We start from the raw sequence: 23383 nt of genomic DNA, 5'->3' as shown, positions 1-23383 counted from the left end.
TCTAATACTATGGGGTCCACTCTCCACAGCAGCCCTTTTCTCCAGGGGAATGGATCTCTTTAGTTTGGAGATGAGCTTTAATGCCTGCGGATCCTACTTGGGGATTGGTATCCCTCATGACAGTGACAACTGTTGCTCCATTCAGGACTGGATTTCTAACCACTTAAAGCTTTAAAGCAGGGGTAGTCAACCTGTGGTCCTCCAGATGTTCATGGACTACAATTCCCATGAGCCCCTGCCAGCAAACGCTGGCAGGGGCTCATGGGAATTGTAGTCCATGAACATCTGGAGGACCACAGGTTGACTACCCCTGCTTTAAAGCATTCATCCATGGAAAGGCAATGGAACCCTATTGAAAAGCACAGGACATGCTGAAGGCTTTCAGACGAAATCAGCCTGTTGGATTGTACCCTTGTTGGGTTACTTGGCAGGATTGTCACTGGAGAGATAAAGGTCCATTTCTCATTATCCAGTGGATTAACGTATGGTGAATAGACAAGGTTGATGATTGCATAGGGCCATATTTTTTTACATATTTCTCGAATTGCCTTTGGTCAGCTTCTTTGCTAACCAGTGAAGCGGGGACCAGTCACCTTTTTGAAAGCCATGGTCTCTTTTCAGGGGAATCCAGTCTTCCCACATCTATCCCTACGTTTCTGAGAGAGTCATAATTTTTTTTAAGAATCTGGCATTTTGAGCCCATCTCTGGTTTATTTTGGACTGTTTGATAAAAATTCACACTTTTCAAAAACGCTAATTCCATGTGCAAGTTTGGTCCGTATGTTCCAGGGAAGGTGTTGTTGTCCTTTTTGTGCATTCTTTGTGATGACAGTTTCCAGATAGTTTTCTTGGCAAGTGAAACAGCAGCAAGAAGATCTTGGTTCCTGATCCACACGACTGCCAGAAAAAGGAGAAAGTAGTGATGGCCATTGGCTAGGCTCTGTAGTGGGACATTTGGACAGAGGAAGGAGTAGGGTGGCCAGCTCCAGGTACAGAAATGCCTGGAGGTTTTGGGGGCAGAGCCTGAGGAGGGCAGAGTTTGGGGAGAGGTAGGACTTAAAGACAGTTATGATGCCATAGAGTCCCCCTTCCAAAGCTGCCATTTTCTCCTGGTGATCTGAGATCAGTTGCACTCGTGGGTGATCTCTAGCTACCACCTAGAGGTTGGCAACCTTAAGAAGGAATGATGTGTCAGGGTGCCAGTTTGAGAGCCGGTTTGGTGTAGTGGTTAGGAGTGCAGACTTCTAATCTGGTGAGCTGGGTTCGATTCTGCACTCCTCCACATGCAGCCAGCTGGGTGACCTTGGGCTCACCAGGGCACTGATAAAGCTGTTCTGACTGAGCAGTGATATCAGAGCTCTCTTGGCCTCACCTCTTTCACAGGGTATCTTTTGTGGGGAGAGGAAAGAGAAGGGAAATGGAAGCCACTTTGAGACTCCTTTGGGTAGAAAAAACTCTTCTTCCTCTTCCTCCTCCTCCTCCTCCTCCTCCTCCTCCACCACCACCACCACCACCACCACCACAGACATGGCTCCCTTGAGTCCCCTCATTTGAATTGGCAGCCTGATGACTAAGTGCTATCAAAGCAAGACCTAGCAGAGGGGTACCAGAACTGTAGAACAGTTTACTATGGCTATTGTTTGGATCCTCTCTCCCTTCCACTGCCTTTCTGTTCCAAAATATCCACCTGCTTTTTTTCTTTAAGGGGGTGATGGTGTTACAATGCATTTTCTAAGTTTTAAAAAAGTAGTCTTGCAGTTTTACACAGCAGTGTTATAACGTTATAACGTTGTAACTCAGTTTTTTAAAAAATTACATTCGGGACACCTGAGGGGAAGCGATCAACAGCACAGAATGGTAGAATTAAGGGGCTCAATGAAATCAAATTCGCAAACAGGCACCATTTTGCTGCTGCTGTCATTCTAACCCACCTGCCATCTCCCGACACAGCTGGAAGCCTGCTGGTGCTGATATTTGCTGAGGATTTGCATGCGGCTGTGACATTGCATAGCATCGCTAAGCCCACTATATGCAGGACCACAGCTTCCGGTGCACAGGCTGCAAACTGAACGTTCGGCTCACCTTCTTTTTCCTTGTCCCTCCGTCGTTAATTAAATCTGTTCTTTTCTCCCGGGTGACAATTAAACATCTGCAGGATGTGGAGAATTTTAGTGCTGGGCAGGGAAGGAGAACCCTTTGCATCTTTCTGTTCTCCGCGTAATTGCTCTGATTTTAATGAGGAAGGCTCCCCCCCCCCCCCCCGCCGCCTTCCACCTTTTCCTGAACATCTTAACTGTGGCTGCTTCGGAGGATCATTTGCATATCACTTCATCAAGTTAAAAAGGGTGTGAAAATGCCACACTCTTTTACTGTCCCTATGCTAGGCTTGTAATGAAGGATAAAGTTTCTCTCTAATGACTGTGGGGAAATTAAGTTTCCAATCCCCGGGGAGTCTTGAAAGAGGCACTGAGGATATCAAAAGGACAACCAATCAGGGCAACAGCACCAGATAACAGTGAAGGTCTTCGGCAGCTGCTCATCTGAGAACCCAATGAATTTTTGTCTCGAATTCTGCGTGAATCCGGTTACTGCATAAGACCCCCCCCCTCCAAGAGAGAATCACAGTCTTCGCTGGGACTTGGAAGTCCACACAAACGAAAATCGAAATTGGTCTACAATCCAAAGCAGCATCTAAATATCTCATCAAATCTCCAGCTTGTCTAATGTGGAGACTGCAGTGCGTTTCTTCTCCTCTATTCTCTGCTTTATGCAGGTCTGGGGAGTTTTCATTAGTGACGGAGACAGTTTCGGATGACTGCTGGCTTTTAAAGGTTCAAAAGGAGAGGCGCCACTGCTTCTTCGTCCCAGCATGCTGTGCTGCAGCCTAAATTGTCCCAGCATGCTTTGTACCTGGCATAAATTAACCTTCACTGTTTGCACAATCCGTCCTCTGTGCTGTTTTAAGGCTTCAAATGGAAGCTTCCAGTGGGTCCCCTTTCCATTTTTTGGGCCTCCTCCCTTGTTTTGTTTTGGTTTCATTTAACCTGCAGGCTGAGGGAGAAGCCTACAGGCTGCGCTTTGTCTTGGCAATTTTTGTTTGTTCTTTAAAACGCAATTATTTTGCTAACCTGCTCTTGCATGCAGCAGAGCATTTCTGCAGGCAAAAAGGTTGCCACCTTCAGAGCATGACTTTCGCACTTCTTCAGGCACCACAAATGCGCCCCACCCCTGCTGCTGGTCAAAGGGTGGGGGGGGGGACCTGGCAAACCTACCCCCCAAATTGACCCACAGATTGGGAAACTGACCTAGAGTGGCAGAAATGCCCAATTTCCAGGGCAGAGTGAAATTAGGGGTGAAATTAGAGTGAAATCTCATTCTGTGCAAAATGCACCCTAAAATTCAGAGGTAATTCGGAAGGCGAGGTTGCAGGATTCAGCAGTGAGGGCTACCCTTGTGATGAGCAGAAGGCGGCAGGATTAGGAAAGGGCTGTTAAATAAGAAATGTTTCCTTAGGCGATTCAGCAGGGCTACCACACAGTCGTATTTTCTGTCCATCGAGGTTCCATTTGCCCTGACCTGGCTGGAGTGGCCTCATCAGTTCTCAAAGCTAAGAAGGACTGGCCCTCATTAGTACTTGGATGGGAGACCCCCTCGCCTTGCTCGCTTTCCAAAGCAAAAGTTGAAGTGAGGTGGTTCGCCATTCTTTTGTCTCATCCGAGAATTAACCAGGGTAGCCTGGGTAGCTTCATGAGATCAGACAAGATTGGGCTAGCCTGGGCCACCCAAGTCAACGAAAGAGGGCATATTCTTAAGCCAGCCTTTCCTGGGCATTCCTCGTGTTTTGTTGTGAACAGGCAACCGGCTGCACGTAAAAAATCTTACTGAAGATCCAGAAAAAAAAATCTCAAGCACCGTTGCAAAAAGCAGCCAAAGAAATGGACAAATGGGAGGGGACCCTTCTCCTGCTGTGTCCACTAAGTCTACTCTCTCTCACTATTAGGGGGAATCTCTGCACAATGTGCTGGCCCCTCCCTGATGCACGCAGCAAGCCGTCTTTGGGACAAAGCTGTAATTTTCACCTCGGGGAATGTGCATGACTCCAGTCGTTCTCCCCGAGAAGAAGGCTACTCAGCTGGAAAATTGCAGTCTGCAGCCACAGGGGCTCTTCTAATAGCTTCTTGTTAGAGGCACCCAGTGTTTTCAGCGATGCAACGAATCCGTTGCTGGACGTCTGCGTGGTGGTTATTTCGCCACAAGCAGCTAAAGGCTGGCACATCAGCGGTCCAAGAAGGCATGCAAGCATGAAAGCAGGGTAGCATGCCTCCCTGTTTATTATTTTCAGTCCCCCTTTCTCACTGGGACTCAAGGCGGGTTACAGGTGTGATAGAACTATTTGCAGAACAGTCCGTAGGCCGATTACAAGAATATGGAAACCCAACAGCAAAGATTCCTAGGAAAAGGAGCCAACAAAAAAATTACACAATATATTGACATTGGACTCTGGAGAACAACATAATGCTATGGAACTGGGACTGGAGAACTGGAAAGAAGGCACAAACTCTAGCAGAGGTCCCCTCCTAGTCTGAGCAGATCCATTGTACCATAGCTGTATGCCCCTCCCCCCCAAAACAATAGCAGTTTGCAGATTTTTGCAAAATGTTTGGAGAAAAAGAAGACTTGTGCCCCACTTTTCATTACCTGAAGGAATCTCAAAGCAGCTTACAGTTGCTTTCCCTTCCTCTCCCCACAACAGGCACCCTATGGGGCAAGTGGGGCTGATTGGGCTCTGACAGGAGTGGTCGGTGAGAACAGCTCTAACTGGACTGTGACTAGCCCAAGGTCACCCAGCTGGTTTTGTATGTGTGTGCAAAATGTTGTGAGTCTGATCACTGTGGACGTGGCCTCTCTTGGAGGCTCAGTCCAAAGTTGCATGTCCTGGCTTGGGGGGTGGGGGTGGGCAAAGCCTTGCTCAAAAGGAGCATTTCTTAATGACTGCGGATGCTTTCTCTGCAGACAATTCTCAGCTGATATCCCCCTTCCAAGGTCAAGCATGATCTCTTCAGCGGAAGGAAAGGGTTTTAGGTCTGTCCCAGTGTGTAAAGATACAGCTGTTCTGCAAGAGACGGAAGAGAGAACCAGACGGTTCCCTGCTGTGAGTTGACTGAAGGACCTTCCAGTACAGGAGCTCTCTCGCTTGCTCTCTCTCTTTCTTGAGGGGTGTGTGTGTGTGTGTGTGTCTGATGTAAGCGCAGCAGATCTGCTGCTTTGTAGGCATGCCTCTGGGCTTTCACCTGTGTTTTACTTGTAAATGAAGCCAACATCGCAAAGGCAGTGTAAGACTGCAGAGGAAACAAGCCCAAGGAAGTATTGATTCAGGTGGGTAGTCGTGTTGGCCTGAAGCAATGGAACAAAGTTTGAGTCCAGGAGCACCTTTAAGATCAGCAAGGTTTAATTCTGGGCAGGAACTTTCTTGTGGATTTAGAATAGCAGAATCATAGAGTTGGAAGGGGCCATACAGGGCACCTAGTCCAACCCCCTGCTCAACGCAGGATTAGCCTAAAGGATCCATGAAAAATGTCTGTCCAACCACTGCTTGAAGACTGCCAGTGAGAGGGAGCTTACCACTTCCTTAGGGAGCCTGATTCCACGGCTGAACTACTCTGACTGAAAAAGATTTTCCTGACATCGAGCCAGTACTGTTCTATAAGTAGTTCAAATCCATTGCTTCAGGTCCTTCTCTGCTGCCACCAGGAACTTCCAAGTGGTAACCTTTTAGATCAGGGGTAGTCAAACTGCGGCCCTCCAGATGTCCATGGACTACAATTCCCAGGAGCCCCCTGCCAGCAAATGCTGGCAGGGGGCTCCTGGGAATTGTAGTCCATGGACATCTGGAGGGCCGCAGTTTGACTACCCCTGTTTTAGATACTTAAAGAGAGCCATCATGTCCCCTCCTTCAGGCTGAACATTCCCAAGTCCCTCAGCCTTTCCTCACAGGGCTTGGTCCCCAGGCCCCAGATCATCCTCATCGCTCTCCCCTGCACCCTCTCTATTTAACCCACATCATTTTTGAAGTGAGGCCTCCAAAACTGTACACAGTATTCCAGGTACGGTCTAAGCAGTATGCTATACAATGGGACCGTGACATCTTGTGATTTTGATGTGATACTTCTGTTGACTTAGCCCACGATGACATTTTACTTCTTTACCACCACATCACTTCAGATAGAAGAAGAAGGGTTGGTTCTTATATGCCACTTTTCCCTACCCGAAGGAGGCTCAAAGCGGCTTCCATTTGCCTTCCCTTTCCTCTCCCCACAACAGACACCCTGTGGGGTGGGTGAGGCTGAGAGAGCCCTGATATCACTGCTGGGTCAGAATAGTTTTATCAGTGCTGTGGCCCAAGGTCACCCAGCTGGCTGCATGTGGGGGAGTGCAGAATTGAACCCAGCATGCCAGATTAGAAGTCCGCACTCCTAACCACTACACCAAACTGGCTCTCAGATACATCTGTAGAAATGTGCCTGCACACAAAAGCTTATCCCCCAAATTAAACTTTGTTGGGATAAGCTGCCTGAGGAGGTGGTGAGCTCCCCCTCACTGGTAGTCTTCAAGCAGTGGCTGGACATATATTTATCGTGGACGCTTTAGGCTGATTCTGTCCTGAGCAGGGGGTGGGACTAGATGGCTTTTATGATTCTCTATGATTCTGTGCCGATGGACACAAAACATTGTTTCAAGTAAGTGCTGCCCATGGACATTCTAAGAGCATGGAACAATGATGATGATGATGATAATGAAGAAGAGTTGGTTCTTATATGCCGCTTTTCTCTACCCAAAGGAGTCTCAAAGTGGCTTACAATCACCTTCCCTTTCCTCTTCCCACAACAGACATCCTGGGAGGTAGGTGAGGCTGAGAGAGCCCTGATATTACTGCTCAGTGAGAACAGTTTTATCAGTGCTGTGGTGAGCCCAAGGTCACCCAGCTGGCTGCATGTGGGGGAGGAGCGGAGAATCAAACCCGGCCTGCCAGTTTAGAAGTCCGCACTCCTGACCACTACGCCAGGCTGGCTCTGAACAGCGTGCAACAATATTTAACTTCTCAGCTGCAGGTTCTTGGAAATTCCCACTCAACGCCTTTGGAGGAGAAGCTTTTGACTGGGGGGGGGATGTGGGTGCTGGTATACCTACCCCCACCCCCCCCACCCCAGGGCTCACCTCCACTCAAAAAATTATTTCAGGGGAATTATTTACCGTCATCCTTAGAGCGTACGCAATGCAGCCTAACTGCAGATCCATTGCAGACTTTTTTTTTTACCAGATCTGAAAGCTAAAATGCTTGTAAGTTCACCAATGAGTTCTAACAGCGAACTAGAAGGATGGCAGAAATGGGATAAAAATCTCATTTTTTCATGCCTCATCACTGAACTTTAGAGACACTTTAAAAATATATATTCTAGAGGTTGATTATGATCAGCGCACCCGCAAGTCACTGATCTTTCCCAAGTTTCTCACAGGCAAGAAATTGAGCCTGCAGAGAGTCTTTCATCATAATCAGCCTGGCGGGGCCCCGTAATTCATAAAAGAGATCAGGATATATTGAGATCCAATATTGTTTTAGTTGCAATCAATATTAATAATTGTTTGCATTTTTTTAAAAACTGCAAAATCTCCATTGAAGGATGTGCAGAGATCAGTCGGGGAGTTTTTGGAGCACATTCGGTTCCCTTGTTATGCTTAAAGGCACCGTAATTTAACTTTCAAATGTCTCTTTTTCAAAAAATAAGAGAAAGAGAGAAAGAAAGAAAATTACAGGAGATGCGATTGATCTGCAGAAGAAAACAGTTATCTTTTATTTATTTGCAAAATGTTAGGCCTTGGCTTTAATTATACATGAGCAAAATAAGGTCAGTATCTATTTTATGACGATCTGCGACATAAAACCGAACAGTTTATATGAATAATATTTATTCAGCGGCAGGCTGCAAAAGTCTGCCAGTTCTTCTGCTGCTTATGCAGGCAGAGGGTTATGCACACATTAGCAAAGGTTAATTTCGGAGTACCAAGGGGAGGGTGACCTTTCGCATCCTCTCCAACCGAAATTGCATTAGAGTTTTCAGAGGGGGTACTGTTTTCTTGTCTGCTCTACTGCAAAATTCTTGAATCAGAAAGACTATCTGGTAATGGGTACTTTAAAAATTAAGTACTGTTGCTTTTGAACATTTTCTGTGGCTACCTACAATCTATGTCTATATGTGATGGCAGATCTGTTAGGCATGGAATAGCTTTGGCTGCTTCCAGGCGATACAACAGACAAGGACACACCATACAGAGGCTATCCAAAACAAGCAACAGGTAACACTGGGTGAAGGCCACATTACATTCACGAGGAGCCGTTCTCTTTACTATGAAATACAAGTTTAAACGTACACGAACATTAATATGGATGCTAAAACACTCCAGATCTTCCAAAGGATGTCTAAACGAGAAAGGTCTTTGTTTCTCTGAACTGATATTGAGAGTCTGACAATGGGAACACTAATTCTCGAAAAATTCCACTCCGAAGCTCTTCATAGATAGGCTATGTGGAAGATATATGTGGGTCCCAGACCGCGGAAGGCCTTAAAGATTATAACCAAAACCTTGAATGGAGCAGAATTGTTCTCTCTTGCCCCAGAGGGACAGACCAGAACGACTGGGATGAATTAATTCAAAAGAAATTCTGTCTAAACATCTTGAAGAAGTTCCTGACAGTCAGAGCGGTTTCTCAGTGGAACAGGCTTCCTCGGGAGGTGGTGGGTTCTCCATCTTTGGAAATTTTTAAACAGAGGCTGGATAGCCAATCTGACGGAGAGGCTGATTCTGTGAAGGCTTAAAGGGGTGGCAGGTTACAGTGGATGAGCGATAGGGTTGTGAGTGTCCTGCATAGTGCAGGGGGTTGGACTAGATGACCCATGAGGGCCCTTCCAACTCTATGATTCTATGATAGGAATTAGGTTTGCCAGCTCCTAAGCAATAACAAAGTATAAACAGAGCCCCAGTAGACAGATGAGACAGACCCAACAGCACAGCAAGTCCTGTGTAAGCATGTACTGATAAGCCATGACAAAATGAAGAGCCTTTTTTTCTTTTTCTCAATCAACCTTTTAGTCAACCCAAAATACAATTGTTTCTGCCTAACAATGGCTAGAGCAGACTTTCTCCATCAGGGTTTCGTGAAACACTGGGGTTTCTTTACTGTCTTGGAAGGGTTTCCCAAATGGGTGGGAGTTAATTAATGTATAATATTTTTAAAAAATGTTAAATATTTATTGGGTGATGTGAGCATATATGGTCATGTTGACCTGCCCCCCCCAATAGCCTGGAGGGGGTAGGGAGAGGGTGGGGAAGGGAGGGGCCCTGGGTGGTCGTATCCACAGCTCTGCTTCCCAACTATATTCTGCACGATTGCTCCACTTCTGGGGCTTTCAAAGCCTGAAGAATGGGTTTCTCAATGGCAAAAAAGTTGAGAAAGGCTGGGCTAGAAGATATAAAAAATGTAAAAATTCATGAAAAGCCACCCATTCCAGTGATTTTTCACCTACAGACTTCTTCAGATATTCATTTACAGAAATCAAGCAGGTTGGAGTTCCAGATGGCTGCCAAGGCTCTTGACTGGCTCCAGAACTTAATACATGAATACCTGAAGAAGACAGCAGCTGGAAAATTGCTGGAACCAGTGGTGGTGGTTGTTTTTAACGAATTGTTAAATGTTGTATATTTTCTAGCCTTACTTGTTGGGTAAAAGCAATTATATTTTGGATTGATGATTGGCAAGGCTGTTTGAGGAATAGAAAAAAAAAGACTCTTAATTTTCGTCAAGGCTTATGAGTACAGGAATGACTGTGCTATTGTAATTGTGTTTGCTTCCCGGCAACACTAGGCAATGCCCTGTCACTGCATCCAGTACCCAGTTACCAGTCGAGGCAGTGGTGGGAGAGGGGAAAACGGTGTTGCTGACACCATGATGTAATTTCTTGGCAAAATCCTAGATACGATGTCACAGGCCACTATCACGCTCTAGGAATTGCACTGGGCTCTATGGCCTTCATTATAGAGATTGGTAGGAGTACTCGAGTGCTGTAGGGGCAGGTGCAATGTCACGTCTGAGTTTTCACCTGGAAATAATGGCAGAATACCCATCTTTTTCCAAAGTTCTGCCACTGGAAAACTCCCAGGGGTTGCCAGGGCTGGGTTGGCAACTTAGGTGCACCCCCTCCCATGGTGCTCTTGCCATCCTTTCATAGGCATATAAAGAATTTTTCTTTTTCTTCTTCACCTAGCTGGGGGTGGCAATGATTTGGAAAGTAAAGGCTACCTGACTTAGCCTCGTCCACATGGGACTAGACCTGGAAACAATGCAGTCATGCCATGGGGGTGAACCCACAGCAAAGCTTATTTTAATGTTTAATGCCCCAAACTACTGCAAGGCTCTTGTTTTCTGGTTGTCTGGCTCTCTGTTCCCATGGTTAAGACTGGGTCAGTGCACACATTGTCACTGCCTGAAATGAGTCAAAAGAACCCAGGAGCAGAGGGTATGTGGGGTGGGGGCTTGTATTATTGTTCCTATGTGGCAGATAGACTAATAATTATTCCGCTGAATTCAGAAACAGATCTGACGGAAAGGGGAGGGGGAGGAAACATGTCTTTCACTTCATATGCGTCCTCGTGCCACAAATTACCAGTTCGACTCCGCGGGTCTTATTAACTCGTGGGTGGCTGGTGCGTGAAAGGGAGAGTGTGCTCATTTTAATTAGAGGTTTCACGTTAACACCTCAAATAAAGATTAGTGGGGGATCGCTCCGTCTTGGAATCTGGCGTGTGCGTGCGAGTCGAAAAATCACCTTGACAAAACAGATGGAGCTCTCAGTCGTTAGGGAGAAAGTGTTTGTGCCGTTTCGGTGACAAGCAAATTAGTCACCGGGACTTTAAAGATGAAGCGGACTATTTTTTTTTGGGGGGGGGGGAAGCTCTGAAAACAGCCACACTGTGCTCAACTATGAAAGATGCTCACATGATGAAAGAGTTTGTTGTCCCCACAGTTGCCGCAATGTCCCCTTCTGAAAGTCTATGGAGGTACATGTACCACATCCTCCTGAAACAGGTTGGCGAGATGCAAATAAGGAAGCAGCCCATAGAGGAAGAAAAAGATTTCTGCTTTCCCCCAAACTGTTGCAACCCCTCCCCGCCTTTGAGGAGATTCTCTTGTTGGCTTGAGCAGTTCTGCTTGCTCATGAGACTCTATGTCTGGCCAATTATTAGACTCACCAATGAGTTTCACTTGCTCCTGAAATCTTGGGGCAAATGGAAAAGTTATGGAATGGAAGAGGGGGAAGAACCAAGGGAGCTTGGGGTGCTCCTTTACAAGTGATAGATTAGCAAAGCACAGACCGAATCCCGAACAGGTGTGTCATGTTGCTATGCCCTTCGGTTGGCCATAGAGGACAGACCTTCTTACAACTCTGGGCTGGGCAGCCTTTCTCTAGGGCCCTCGTCTTTGGAATCTGGAACCGAACAGATCCAGGGCATTGCGATGGCTAGAGTGTCGGGCTAGGATTTGGGAGACCCAGGTGCAAATCCCTTCTCTGCCATGGGAGCCTGATGGGTGATGTTGGCTAGTTAGAATCATAGAATTGGAAGGGACCTCCTGGGTCATCTAGTCCTACCCCCTGCACTATGCAGGACACTCACAACCCTATGGCCCATCCACTTTCACCTGCCACTCCCTTGAGCCTTCACACAATCGGCCTCTCTGTCAGCTGGCTATCCAGACTCTGTTTAAAGATTTCCAAAGATGGAGAACCCATCACCTCCCGAGGAAGCCTGTTGCCTACTCTCAGTGTAACCTACCCCACAAGGTTGTTGTGAGGCTAAAAGGGAAGTGAGGGGACTGGTATAAACAGCTTTGGGTTCCCATTAAGAAGAAAGACAGGGTCAAAATGGAGTAGATCTGCCTTTCTCAACTTTTTTATCATTAAGAAACCCGTGAAACAGTACACGCTCCGCATTGGCTTCTGTAGGAGGCAGGATTGTGGACTAGTCATTTTGTGGTGGAGCCTACTTCCATTATGAGCCTCTTGTGGCACAGAGTGGTAAGCAGCAGAAATGCAGTCTGAAGCTCTGCCCATGAGGCTGGGATGGGGATTCAAGGTTTCTGTCGAGTTTCTGTTCTGCTGGTTAAGAGGAAGTCTGAACGATTCTCCCGTTCGCCATTGATGCAGTCACAAGAGCATCTGGGCCGCTTTTTATCAGAATGGGGGAAACATGATTATGATCGTTTTGGATCTAGAGGTAGTTTAACTGCTCATCAAGGTCCTTCAGGGCTTTCTCATTAACTCGCTAATGGATGTAACATGTTATTATGAAGATTAGTAACTCACAAAGCCCATGGTGATTTGTAGCCTCTATGTGTGTGGAGGGGAGGGGAAGGGGGGATATGTTTTCCATCATAAAAGCATTTCTTCAGCTGTGTATTAAGCTCCCCCATAATACCCTACAGCAGAGGTAGTCAACCTGCCAGCAAACGCTGGCAGGGGCTCATGGGAATTGTAGTCCATGGACATCCGGAGGACCACAGGTTGACTACCCCTGCCCTACAGAAGCAGGAATCTCCTGTACCTAGTGAAATACAGGGTGGGAGCAGGAGAAGATAAGTAATTTTTAAGGTGCTTTCACAAGAAACAGTATGTCCTTCCTCTCTTTCTAATTATTTTGATAGATTTTGATACAAAAAACACACACACAATACAAACCTGTGCTATAGATCCACATCTGTCTCTCCCCCCCACCCCTGCACTCCCTTGTTGGTTGACACTCATGGGGTGAAGTCCCTGTTCTTTAATGCTGCTTGTTACTCAGAGCGGTGACCTGCCTGAACACCTGTTTTTGCATCCAGTTGCTCCCATCCTGACCCCTTTCTGGTTGTTGTTTGGGACACACCTGCCTCCATTCTGTGAACCTGAGGGCAGGGACCTGAGTGAATTTCCCAGACCCTGATTTGCAAGCAAAGGAGAACATCACACTTAGGGTATTCCTACATGTGTGTCTGGTTGTGCAGTATCTTGTGTGAGCCAGTCTGGGTCCTCTAATGCATTGGGGGGGGGGGGTGAGGTGTTCCACAAGATACTGTGCAAGGGGAACTGTGCTAAGTCTGTTCATGTTTCTGTTTGCACATTATTGGATCCGAGGTGCTGGATCCCATCCGTAGGCCCATTTTCTGCTTGCAGTGCCTTTATTTTAGTCCATTCCTGCACACCTTAAGACAGTGGTTCTCAACCTGGGGGTCGAATGACCCTTTCACAGGGGTTGTGGCAGGGCAAGCAGCTTGGCCGGGGCAGGTGCCATCTATTAAAGGGTGGCAGCATTAGGAAGGTTGAGATCCACTGACTTAAGAGAATGGTTTTGTGGAAGAGATCAAATGATGTCCTGTATTACCCAAGCTGGATTTGCTGCCTCCTCTCATGCTGACCCTGCCACCTTCCTGGGTCAATCCTTGCAAGAGGGTTGCCGACCTCCAGGTGGGCAATAAGCAGACCAAAGGAAAAGGGACACCTGTTTGGTAGCACAAGGCCACTGAATCCAGCATCGCAAGTAAACATACAGGGAGTCTTCAATCTTCAAAATGCAATTTCTTTAATAAGAAGTATTCTTTCATAATCCCCACTGCGTTTTTCTCAATAGCGCTTTATCAAGGGATTCCAAGATCTTTGTATTGCGTTTGTATTGAAAAAAAATTATTAAAACATGTCATGAATACATACATAATAATAAACGATAAAGTAATCAAGAATTACCGCAGCTGATCACTGTATTGTTTATTATTAATATTTGTTTCTGTCGCCTTAGCTTCACTATCCCGAGAGTGATTTTCTAGAACTGAATATCCTGCTGAATATTCCCCATATGTATTCATGACATGCATTAATAATTTCTTCCAATGCCAACATTATTTTATGCCCAATTACTAACCATTGTTTTCATTTTTAAGATTTTGGAATTCCTTGATAAAGCGCTGATGAGCAAAACGCCGTGGGAATCGTTAAAGAATACTTCTTATTAAAGACAAGACAATTAAAGAAATTGTATTTTAAAGACTGAAGACTCCTCGTGTTTCTACTTGCTATGCTGGATTCAGCGATCTTGTGCTACCAGATAGGTGTCCCGAGATCCTTTGGTTTGCTTCTTGTTCTGTATATCAGGGGTAGTCAACCTGTGGTCCTCCAGATGTCCGTGGACTACAATTCCCATGAGCCCCTGCCAGCAAATCCTGGCAGGGGCTCATGGGAATTGTAGTCCACAAACATCTGGAGGACCACAGGTTGACTACCCCTGCTCCAGACTACAGAAACCAGTCTATATGAAGGAAATGATTGCTCTAGGGAGCCAACTATATAACACTGTACCCTGCTTGGGTCCTTCTCTTCCTCAAACTTCATTCTCCCCAGGTTTTATCCCCCAGTCTCCCGGAATTTCTCAACCCAAAGTTGGCAACTGTATACTGCAGTGAGCACATATGACGTTATACAACTTTATCATGATGTCAAAATTGCCCAGTGACATGGAAACAAAACTTAACGAGGCAAAAGTAAAGTTAATGTTGAATTCTCCCAAGTTAGAGGCAACCGACTGGTTATATTGCCCCAAATGTCACTGGCCGTTTATTATTTAGTAATAAAAAGTGCATTCTATGTTAGCTGGTCCTCGTGAAAAATTCCACTTTCCTCATGTACACCCAGACAAGAGCGTAAAATAAGTTCACTTAAACACTTGCGGTTCGGTGCTCTTCCCCTCAGTAGTCTCCTCCACGGGCGCGTCCCAAAATATATAATTTCAATTCCCCTGCAATAAATGAATTTTCGGGCTCCAAACCACCCAGGACGCAACTGCAAGTTTAATTTCCAGCGAACGCAGCAACCCCACAATTAAACAGCAGCCTGGCGACATCTATCCTGATGTGTGAACTGTTTGAACTATGCCCTAAACAACTGGCACATTATTGTTGAACGTGGGCAAATGAGAACAATAAAAGGAGGTCTTTATTTAATTATGACTGCGATATTGGGCACTACAGAGCTGTAAATTCATAGCCGTGACAATTTACTCCCTTTTATTACAGTTTTAAATGGGGAGAGGAAACTTTTAAAATGCCATTGGTTCCCTGCATGACTTCATCGGTAGGGAGTTGGGAAGAGGTTTAGAGAAGATTGAGGGGCACCCCTGGCAGGGAATGGGCATAGGGTTGCCAGATCCAAGCTAGGAAACTCCTGAAGATTTGGGGAGGAAGCCTGGGGAGGACAGGGATGTTAGTGAGCTCCAGTGCCTTGGTTCACCATCCAACGCATCCATTTTCTCCAGGGAAACTGATCTCTGTGGTCTGGAGATAAACTGTAATTGTGGGGGAGCTCCAGGTTCCACCTGGAAGTTGGCATCCCTATGCTCCTGAATTATGGTCTTCCACCCACAACTAAAGACCTGCAAGCAATTTTAGTAGCATTTAAAGTGAATGCTACTACCTGAAAGTCATGTTATGAGCAGCAGCTTCTAATTGGTGAACCAGGTTTGATTCCCTGTTCCTCCTCCACATGCAGCCAGCTGGGTGACCTTGGGCTCGCCACAGCACCGATAAAGCTGTTCTGATTGAGCAGTAATATCAGCGCTTGCTAAGCCTCACCCATCTCACCGGGTGTCTGTTGTGGGGAGAGGAAAGGGAAGGTGATTGTAAGCCACTTGGAGACTCCTTTAGGTAGAGAAAAGCGGCATATAAGAACCAACTCTTCTTCAGTAATATCATGGCTCTCTTAGCCTCACCTACCTCATAGGATGTTTGTTGTGGGGAGAGGAAAGGGAAGGCGATTGTTAGCCACTTTGAGACTCCTCCAGGCAGTGAAAAGCAGGATATAAAAACCAACTTTTCCACCTCCTTATTCTGTCTCAGGTGTTTTGAGGCTGGTTTGCAGTTCTTCTTCTTCTTGTTAATTTTATAGTCCAAAATATAAAATTCGCAGATATGAATCAGGCAGATTGCAAGGCATCCAGACAGTCCACTTGTAGCATCCCTTATTCAGAGCATGGTTAGGGGCGGTCAGTAGAAGTACATGGCCATAGCAGCTTTGTGTTTCTTCCCCTTCTCGTAGGTCTGCCTGGAATGGCGAGCCCGCTGAGATGCTGAGAGGATGCCTGCGACCCGTGAGTCAGAGACGGAATATCTTTTCTTCTTCCTGAGGACCAAAACTGGATTGGTTTGAGGCCGTCAATGATGAAGCTGACCTGCATGTTCTCCTTCATCCTGCTGTTTGGAGCAGCCGGGCTTGTGGTCTTCATCCACCTGCAGGACCCAGAAGAAATTGTCCATCAACAAACACCAGGTTATTGTTTTTCCGCTGTTTTCTCCTGAACTGGTCCTTTTGCAATTAATATCCAGTGGTTGGAAACATCTTTGCAGTTCATGGGCTTGTGGTTTCCTTTTGGGGTGCCTGTGCGTGCTGAAATAGCACTGGAAACATTTATTTTGCTGTCAATGGAAAGCATCCTTTGCTTATCTCTGACGAGGCCTTAGGAACGTTGTGTGGGTGTTGTGTCAAGGGTGGTCTGTTCCTCGCAAAGGCTGTGGAGGTCTTGCCCCAAGAGAAGAGTTGTAATGTTTAAGGAATAAGCCCTTTATTCAATGTTGCCTTGTCCCATCTGAAAGCTTGAGGCAGATCACTGTTGGTGCGAGATAGATTAGAGAAGATGTGCTGATACCTGTGGTCTCTGAGATGGACCGGGAGTGGCTGCTTGTCAGTGCTGAGCTACAAAGGGCATTAAAGAAAGCTCAGGTATTTTGGATCCCTGTTGCATAGTCCTGGTTCTAATTAGGGTTGCCAGCTCCAGGTTGGGAAATACCTGGAGATTTTGGGGGTGGAGCCTGAGGAGGGTGGGGTTTAGGGTGGGGAAGGAGTTCAGTGTGGCATATTGCCATAGAGCCTACCTTTGAAGGGGGCTGTTTCCTCCAGGGGAACTCATCCCTGTTGCCTGGAGATGTGCTGTAATAGTGGGAGAGCTTCATCCAGCATCTGGAGATTGGCAACCCTCATTCTGATTGCAGTGAACCCAAGCAAAGGTTGTTGCAGTGAACCCAAGCAAAGGTTTTAGCACTCATGTCATTTTTTGTTGTGAATGCTAAAGGTTTCTTGGTTCATTGTCTTCCCCTGAGCTCCCTTCATGGGCAGGGTGGGAGGTGAGGCATCTCTGAAATGGTGAATGAGCAAGAAGATGTTTCTTTGGCTCAGACCAGGTTGGGCAGTTTCCCTTTCTGTTCCCCCACACGAGCCCAAAGGGGCTAGGGGCAGGATTTTGGGGTTTCTGGGGAGGAAGAAAAAGGAGGAAGCTTGTGTGGATGCTGTGTGTGTAATTGTAATGCATTTTTCAGTGAAAGCTTCTCCCCCTATTGAAAACGTACATTTGGATCGGGAGGCTGAAAGGTGGGGAAACTCAGGTCAACTAATGGGGAGGTGGTGTCCCAAGGTATGGCACAGACATTTCTGTTCTCTGGCTGTAGAAGTGGCTCTTGCTTCCTCACATTCCCACATTTCCCACACCACGTAGAACTAGAGTAGGAAATTGCTCTGTGTAAAGTGATCCCAATTGTCACCTAGTTGTAGGGTTGCTGGCAACTGGCCGGAGACCGGGAGGTGGATGGACTTGAGGGGGATAATGTGATTTCAGTGGTATAATGTCATTTCGGGAGACCCCCCCCCCCAAGGTGATGTCATGTTGCCCTAGGATTCTGTGGGAACTCTATGTTAGCTTGTATTTCCTGCTTTCCCTGTTGATTCACCAAGTGGCAGCACACATTTAGGGGGTTGCTAGTGGGAGCTCTTCCACTGTAGTGGGAGACCTGGAAGCCTTTCCGGATCATAGAATAATAGAATAACAGAATTGGAAGGGAACTCCTGGGTCATCTAGTCCACCCCCCACCACCGTACAATACAGGACACTCACAACCCTATTGCTCATCCACTGTCACCTGCCACCCCCTTGAACCTTCATAGAATCAGCTTCTCTATCAGATGGCTATCCAGCCTCTTTTTTAAAATGTCCAAAGATGGAGAACCCACCACCTTCCGAGGAAGCCTGTTCCACTGGCTTTAGCTGTCAGGAACTTCTTCCGGATGTTTAGACGGAATTTCTGTTGCATTAATTTCATCCCACTAGTTCTGGTCCGTCCCTCCGGGGCAAGAGAGAACAACTCTGCTCCATCCACTACATGGCAGCCTTTTAAATACTTGAAGACTGAAGGATCGAAACATTCAGAGGAGATTGCAAGCTGCCTCCAAATCTCCCCGTAGCATCAGCCTGAAAGCCAGGTGGACTTGTGCTTTCTGACTGCCCCAATTCCCCCAAAGCAGAGCAGAATTATCTCTGAGGAGAGATCGTTGCTCATTCTTAATACCTTCAGTCCAGTTTAATTTGGGACGGTGTAACTTATAAAACAAGGTTAATAAACGATAGTTTGTTTCTTTCGTTTTTGCTGTCTGCTCCGGAAAGGGTACTTTATTGGCTGCAGTCTGAGCAACCACAGTACGGGAAACCTTGATGTACTACTTAAGCCAGAATAAAACGAGAGTCATAAAACTTTAAGTAATGCTTACATTACTTTCTGTCAGCAAAGTACTCCTGACAGTAGCTGTTTGTGTTGATTTGTTACTATCCATTTATTTTTTTTTCCCTGTGGTTCACACTGCAACCTAATTGTAATCCTGTACTGAGAAAGCAATATCAAAGTAATTTTCCACAACATTAGTTACAATTTTCTTCTGATCTTTCAAGTGAAACAATCCCATCCTGTTGGCTTCTCTGAACATATAAACCTTGATTACATTTATCTGTTGGAAACGAATGCTTACAATATATTTATAGATAGAGGTGCCTGGGATGCAGCGAGTGTCATGGAGTTTTTTGGCTACTGGCTAACAAAGCGTTCCCAACCGATACTTAGACGCACTACAATGTGTTTTGCTCAAAACAGACACCGTTTGTGACAGACAGCTCTTTACAAAGGGCAAAACAGATTCCCTGAGCATCCGTATTAAATATAGAACATAGTTTGCAGGCCGCGGCAGACATGATAAATTTACACAGAGCAGACACTCGTAGACGTGCTAGGATTAATGTTGAAGTGGAATCTGTAGAAAATGAATGTTCTGTAATTCTGATACTTTCTGTGCAAGTACAACGTCTGAGGTAACCTTGTCACCTGCCTCTCCGCAATACTCTTCTGTCTGAACCTCTGAGCCATTTTGCTGCACCTTCAAGACCCGTCTGTTCTGCTGACTGCATCTTCTCAATTCTGGCATTTCTTTACCTCTTTTGCTTGTTGAATCCAGTTGGCTCCGGTCATCAACAAAATCCTCTTCAGGTGTATCTCTGATGGCTTCACAACAGATCTAGTACGGCAGCATCATCAATACAATTGCATAGTTTGCCACAAGTAACCGGATGAAATGAGTCTGTATGAAGCAGAGGGCTTAGAGAGCAAAAGGGAAGGAGGGCACCGGCTTTGAGGAGAACAGGAGTGAAGCAATGCCTATCTGTTTGCACCTAATGTTGAAGAATCACTGAAATTGGGTGGCATGTTCAAATATGGGAAAGAACTAGGGGCATTTCCCACGGCTTAAAAATAGCACAATGGTTGCCGATTGAAAACGCTACTAATTTGCCATAACGCACGACGTCGTCAACAATCTGCAACAATCCTGAAACCGATCAGCAATAAGCGCTTCGTTGTGGCGCTTTCAGGGGAATCCAGAAAACTGGATTCACCCTCCGGATAGCGATACACTCCTGCAACCAATCTGCAACACTAGCGCTAAAGACCTGTGCGTTACCATTGTAGCTGGTTCTTCAAAGTCCCTCCCCCTGGATCTCTCCTCCAAACTTCCGGCGAAGCGATCGCCATTTTTTTTTCTCGGAGCGAGCGGGGATAAACGCACCGGCGAGCCTCTTTCTGTTTAGAGGCTTCCCTGGCTTCAGTCCTTCACCTTTAGTCACTAAGCACAAACCACTTAAAAGCCCGTTTGCTGAAATAAAGTCCCTTTATTTTTTACACATAAATTCAGCCGAAAATCGAGCCCGTGAGAAGGGGGGGGGGAATTTTTTTTTATCACTCGAGGCAGCGTGCAAACGATCATACAATCAAACGATAGCTCACAATAGGCAGCTGGATGGGTCTCTCCGTAGCAACGAATCTACACAGATTCGTTGCTATGGGTCTGTTTTTTTTTTAAAAAACCTTCCTTAAAGGGAAAGCGGCTGTTTGGGAGCATGCTAACGGCTGCCCATTGGCTGCTTGACGGCCAGGGGCGGGACGAGCTTGGCAATAGCGCTTCCTTTCTAGCGATTTCTGCCGAGACCGGAAGCCTGTGGGAAACGCTAAAAAACGCAACTGATTCCACTACAAAGCCAGGTGTGCAAAACGACGAATTCCACTATTTTAAATGGCGATTTTTCATTCCGCAAACAATTTGCAACAAAGATCCCCGTGCGAAATGGCCCCTAGGTTTGCCAGGTTCAAATTGGGAAATACCTGGAGATTTGGGAGATGGAGCCTGAGGACAGCAGGGCTTTGGATGGGGAGGGACGTCAATGGGCTATAATTGCTATAGAGTCCACCTTCCAAAGCAGCCATTTTCTCCAGGTATACTGACCTCCGTCATATGAAGATCAGTTGTCATCCCAGGAGATCTCCAGCCACCACCTGGAGGTTGTAATCGTGACTCTGAAGATAGTAAATGATGCTTCCAAAAGTGCAAAATAGTCATTTATAAAGTATCATCAAGACAATCATAATAATCAAATGATACTGTAAATTTGTGTATAGTAATGCAACAATTCAACAAGTGTGATAATTTAGGCAACAGTTCAATGGGTTAGTTCCTATTGAAGTTCATTTCCCATTTACTGTGTACCCCAGGGTTTTTTTTTGTCGTTGTTGTAGCACCTGGAGGTGGGTAAAACTTGAAAAACCCCAAAGGAGGTGAGGAGCAGGAGTTTTAGGGTTGCTAGCTCCAAGTTGGGAAATCCCAGGAGATTTGTGATGGAACCAAAAAGGTTGAGAAATACGAAACTTATTATCATCAAAATATATTAAATGCATGATGCTGAACTAGGTCAACTAAAATCAATACATTAAAATTGCCGAAGACATACGAAAACCCTTTGGGTCACACAAACAGTATCAAAAATATGCCACAAATAACAAAACAATCTTAACCATTGGATCTTCTTCAGAGGTCGGTTTTCAACTGACACATGCATAAATAAAATATCCATATAAAAATACTTTTACAGCCAGGGAGATGAAACAGTTCTGCATCATAATGAAGTGCTGATAAATATCTTGGGTCTATACTAGGAGAATAATGAATTCACATTCACCGGGTTGATTTCTGAAAAAAAAGCACCATTCTGTAAAGCTGTCCGGAACTGAAGTGAAATCAGCTGGGTGTGACTGTGGGCATATCAAAAGAGCAAGGGACAAGAAATGTCTTGCAAAGGCAACACAGGGAAGATCAAGCAGGACATGTGGTCATATTTGACCCAATGACTGTTTACACACTGGGAACTTCAGTGCCCCAGCTCCCGTGCAGGAGCACAAATTGGGGGCAGATGAGGTGCACCAGACCAAATGCTCCCTTGTGTGGGTGCAGGAAGAGGACCGTTTATGCACTGGAGGTTTCATGCCAGGCTGCAGGCTGAAGTTTTAGTCGTGGCAGGTTGCCCCACTTCTTTCTGCACCTACACGGGGTATCATTTGGCCAGGCGCACCTGTTACAGGAGGCAGTTCTAACCACAAAACATCATGAAGTTATGCATAACTCTGATAGTAGCAATTCAACATTTAACATTCAACACAGCCACTCAGAAGCCCTGTTGGGCAAAATGTTCCACATAGCCCCACCTGCTTTCTAAAAGGACTTGGTAGGAAAGGTGTCAGCTGGTGCCATGGCTGCCATATTGGGGACTGTCAGTGGTACTCCACATCACCGACTACCTAAGCAGACATGGCAGGGATCGAACCTGGGATTTCGGAATGCCAAGCAGGTGGCCTATCACTGACCCATGCTTCCAGATTTCTGGGAGACTCTTCCAAAAAGCTGGCCTTCTCCCCAACAGGACTTTGTTGGTTCCAAACACTTCCTTGCCACGACCACCTTGAGCTTTCCCTACCTTGAGCTTTCCCTACAACTGTTTTCTATTTTTTCTTCTTTTTCTACCCCTTCCCTTGTTCCAAAGCTTATTTTTGAGCCAAAGGGGAGAGTAGTTCCTCAGCGTTTGACCAGACTCAAGGACCTTTCTAAAAGGATCCTCCTAGGTCTCCAGGAATCAGTTTGGCTGGCTTCTGTGTCCTTTACTAACTTATTAGTCAAAGCTGTGTTATCTTGAATCATTGAATGAATTGTTTTCTTTTGGGATTGTTTTGTAGAATTGAACACACCGTGTGTGTGTGTGTGTGTAAATTAGAATATTGTCCTTGTGCAGGTAATTACATTGCCCATACTTTATTTTATTTTTTAAGTGATAGTAATGAGGATATACGTTGGGCCTTTTGCGAGGTAGTTTCCAGGAAAGGCTGTCCTATTAAGGCAGAGAGGTATTTCGGGCAATGATTCCCCATGACTGCTAACAAGACATTTACATAATGTGATCCTTTGCACAATGGGCGATTAGGCACCCAAAGATTTTACATTGGCAGAAAAACGCTTGATAATTGCCCGCACTGTTCTCACCGAGGTGACACGAAACCGGCAAGCAGGCCGGACTGTCCATTATGGCTGCACTCCACTGTGAACTGTCTCCGAATAATGACTACCTCCCGAAATGTGCAGAATTTGTAATGAGCCAATCAACACCTTTCCCTCATTATCCGGGACTGACCCCTCTGCCCTCGTAGCTGACATGATTGGGACGCTGCCACCCAGGGCGACCGGACAAATCAGCCCCCTGCGCAAAGAGGGAGCAGCTGAGCCGAAGCCTCAGGGATTGTCTACAAACTGCATCACACTTTTGAAGGACCCTTTTGACACTCACCTATCTCTTTAACACATGTTGCCCCACTCTAACCAGTAGAACTAAACCTTTCTTTAGAAGAAGGAAAGAAGAATTGGTTTTGATACCCTACTTTTCACTGCCTGAAAGAGTCTCAAAGTGGCCTGCAATCACCTTCCCTTCCTCTCCCTACAACAGACACCCTGTGAGGCAGGTGGGGCTGAGAGAGCTCTGACAGAACTGCTCTGTGCGAACAGCTCTATCAGGACTGCGACAAGCCCAAGGTGATCCAGCTGGCTGCATGTGGAGGAGTGGGGAATCC

General features: G+C 46.1%; 1 protein-coding gene across 4 annotated transcripts in view; it reads left to right on the top strand.

Annotated features, from left to right (window-relative positions):
• The window catches only part of KCTD15 (potassium channel tetramerization domain containing 15), a 387504-nt gene that overhangs the window by 41658 nt on the left and 322463 nt on the right, over positions 1-23383 (top strand). For all 4 annotated transcript variants that reach the window (XM_077309658.1, XM_077309655.1, XM_077309656.1 and 1 more), the window contains exon 2: positions 16170-16400. In XM_077309658.1, coding sequence (XP_077165773.1) covers positions 16289-16400 — 112 coding nt within the window. In that variant the 5' untranslated portion in view covers positions 16170-16288. The remainder of the gene's footprint in view (positions 1-16169; positions 16401-23383) is intronic.

Source organism: Paroedura picta, chromosome 14 (assembly GCF_049243985.1).
Source record: "Paroedura picta isolate Pp20150507F chromosome 14, Ppicta_v3.0, whole genome shotgun sequence".
Taxonomy (NCBI): Eukaryota; Metazoa; Chordata; class Lepidosauria; order Squamata; family Gekkonidae; genus Paroedura; species Paroedura picta.
Note: the sequence above shows the minus strand (reverse complement) of the source record. Positions and strands in the feature narration are given on the sequence as shown.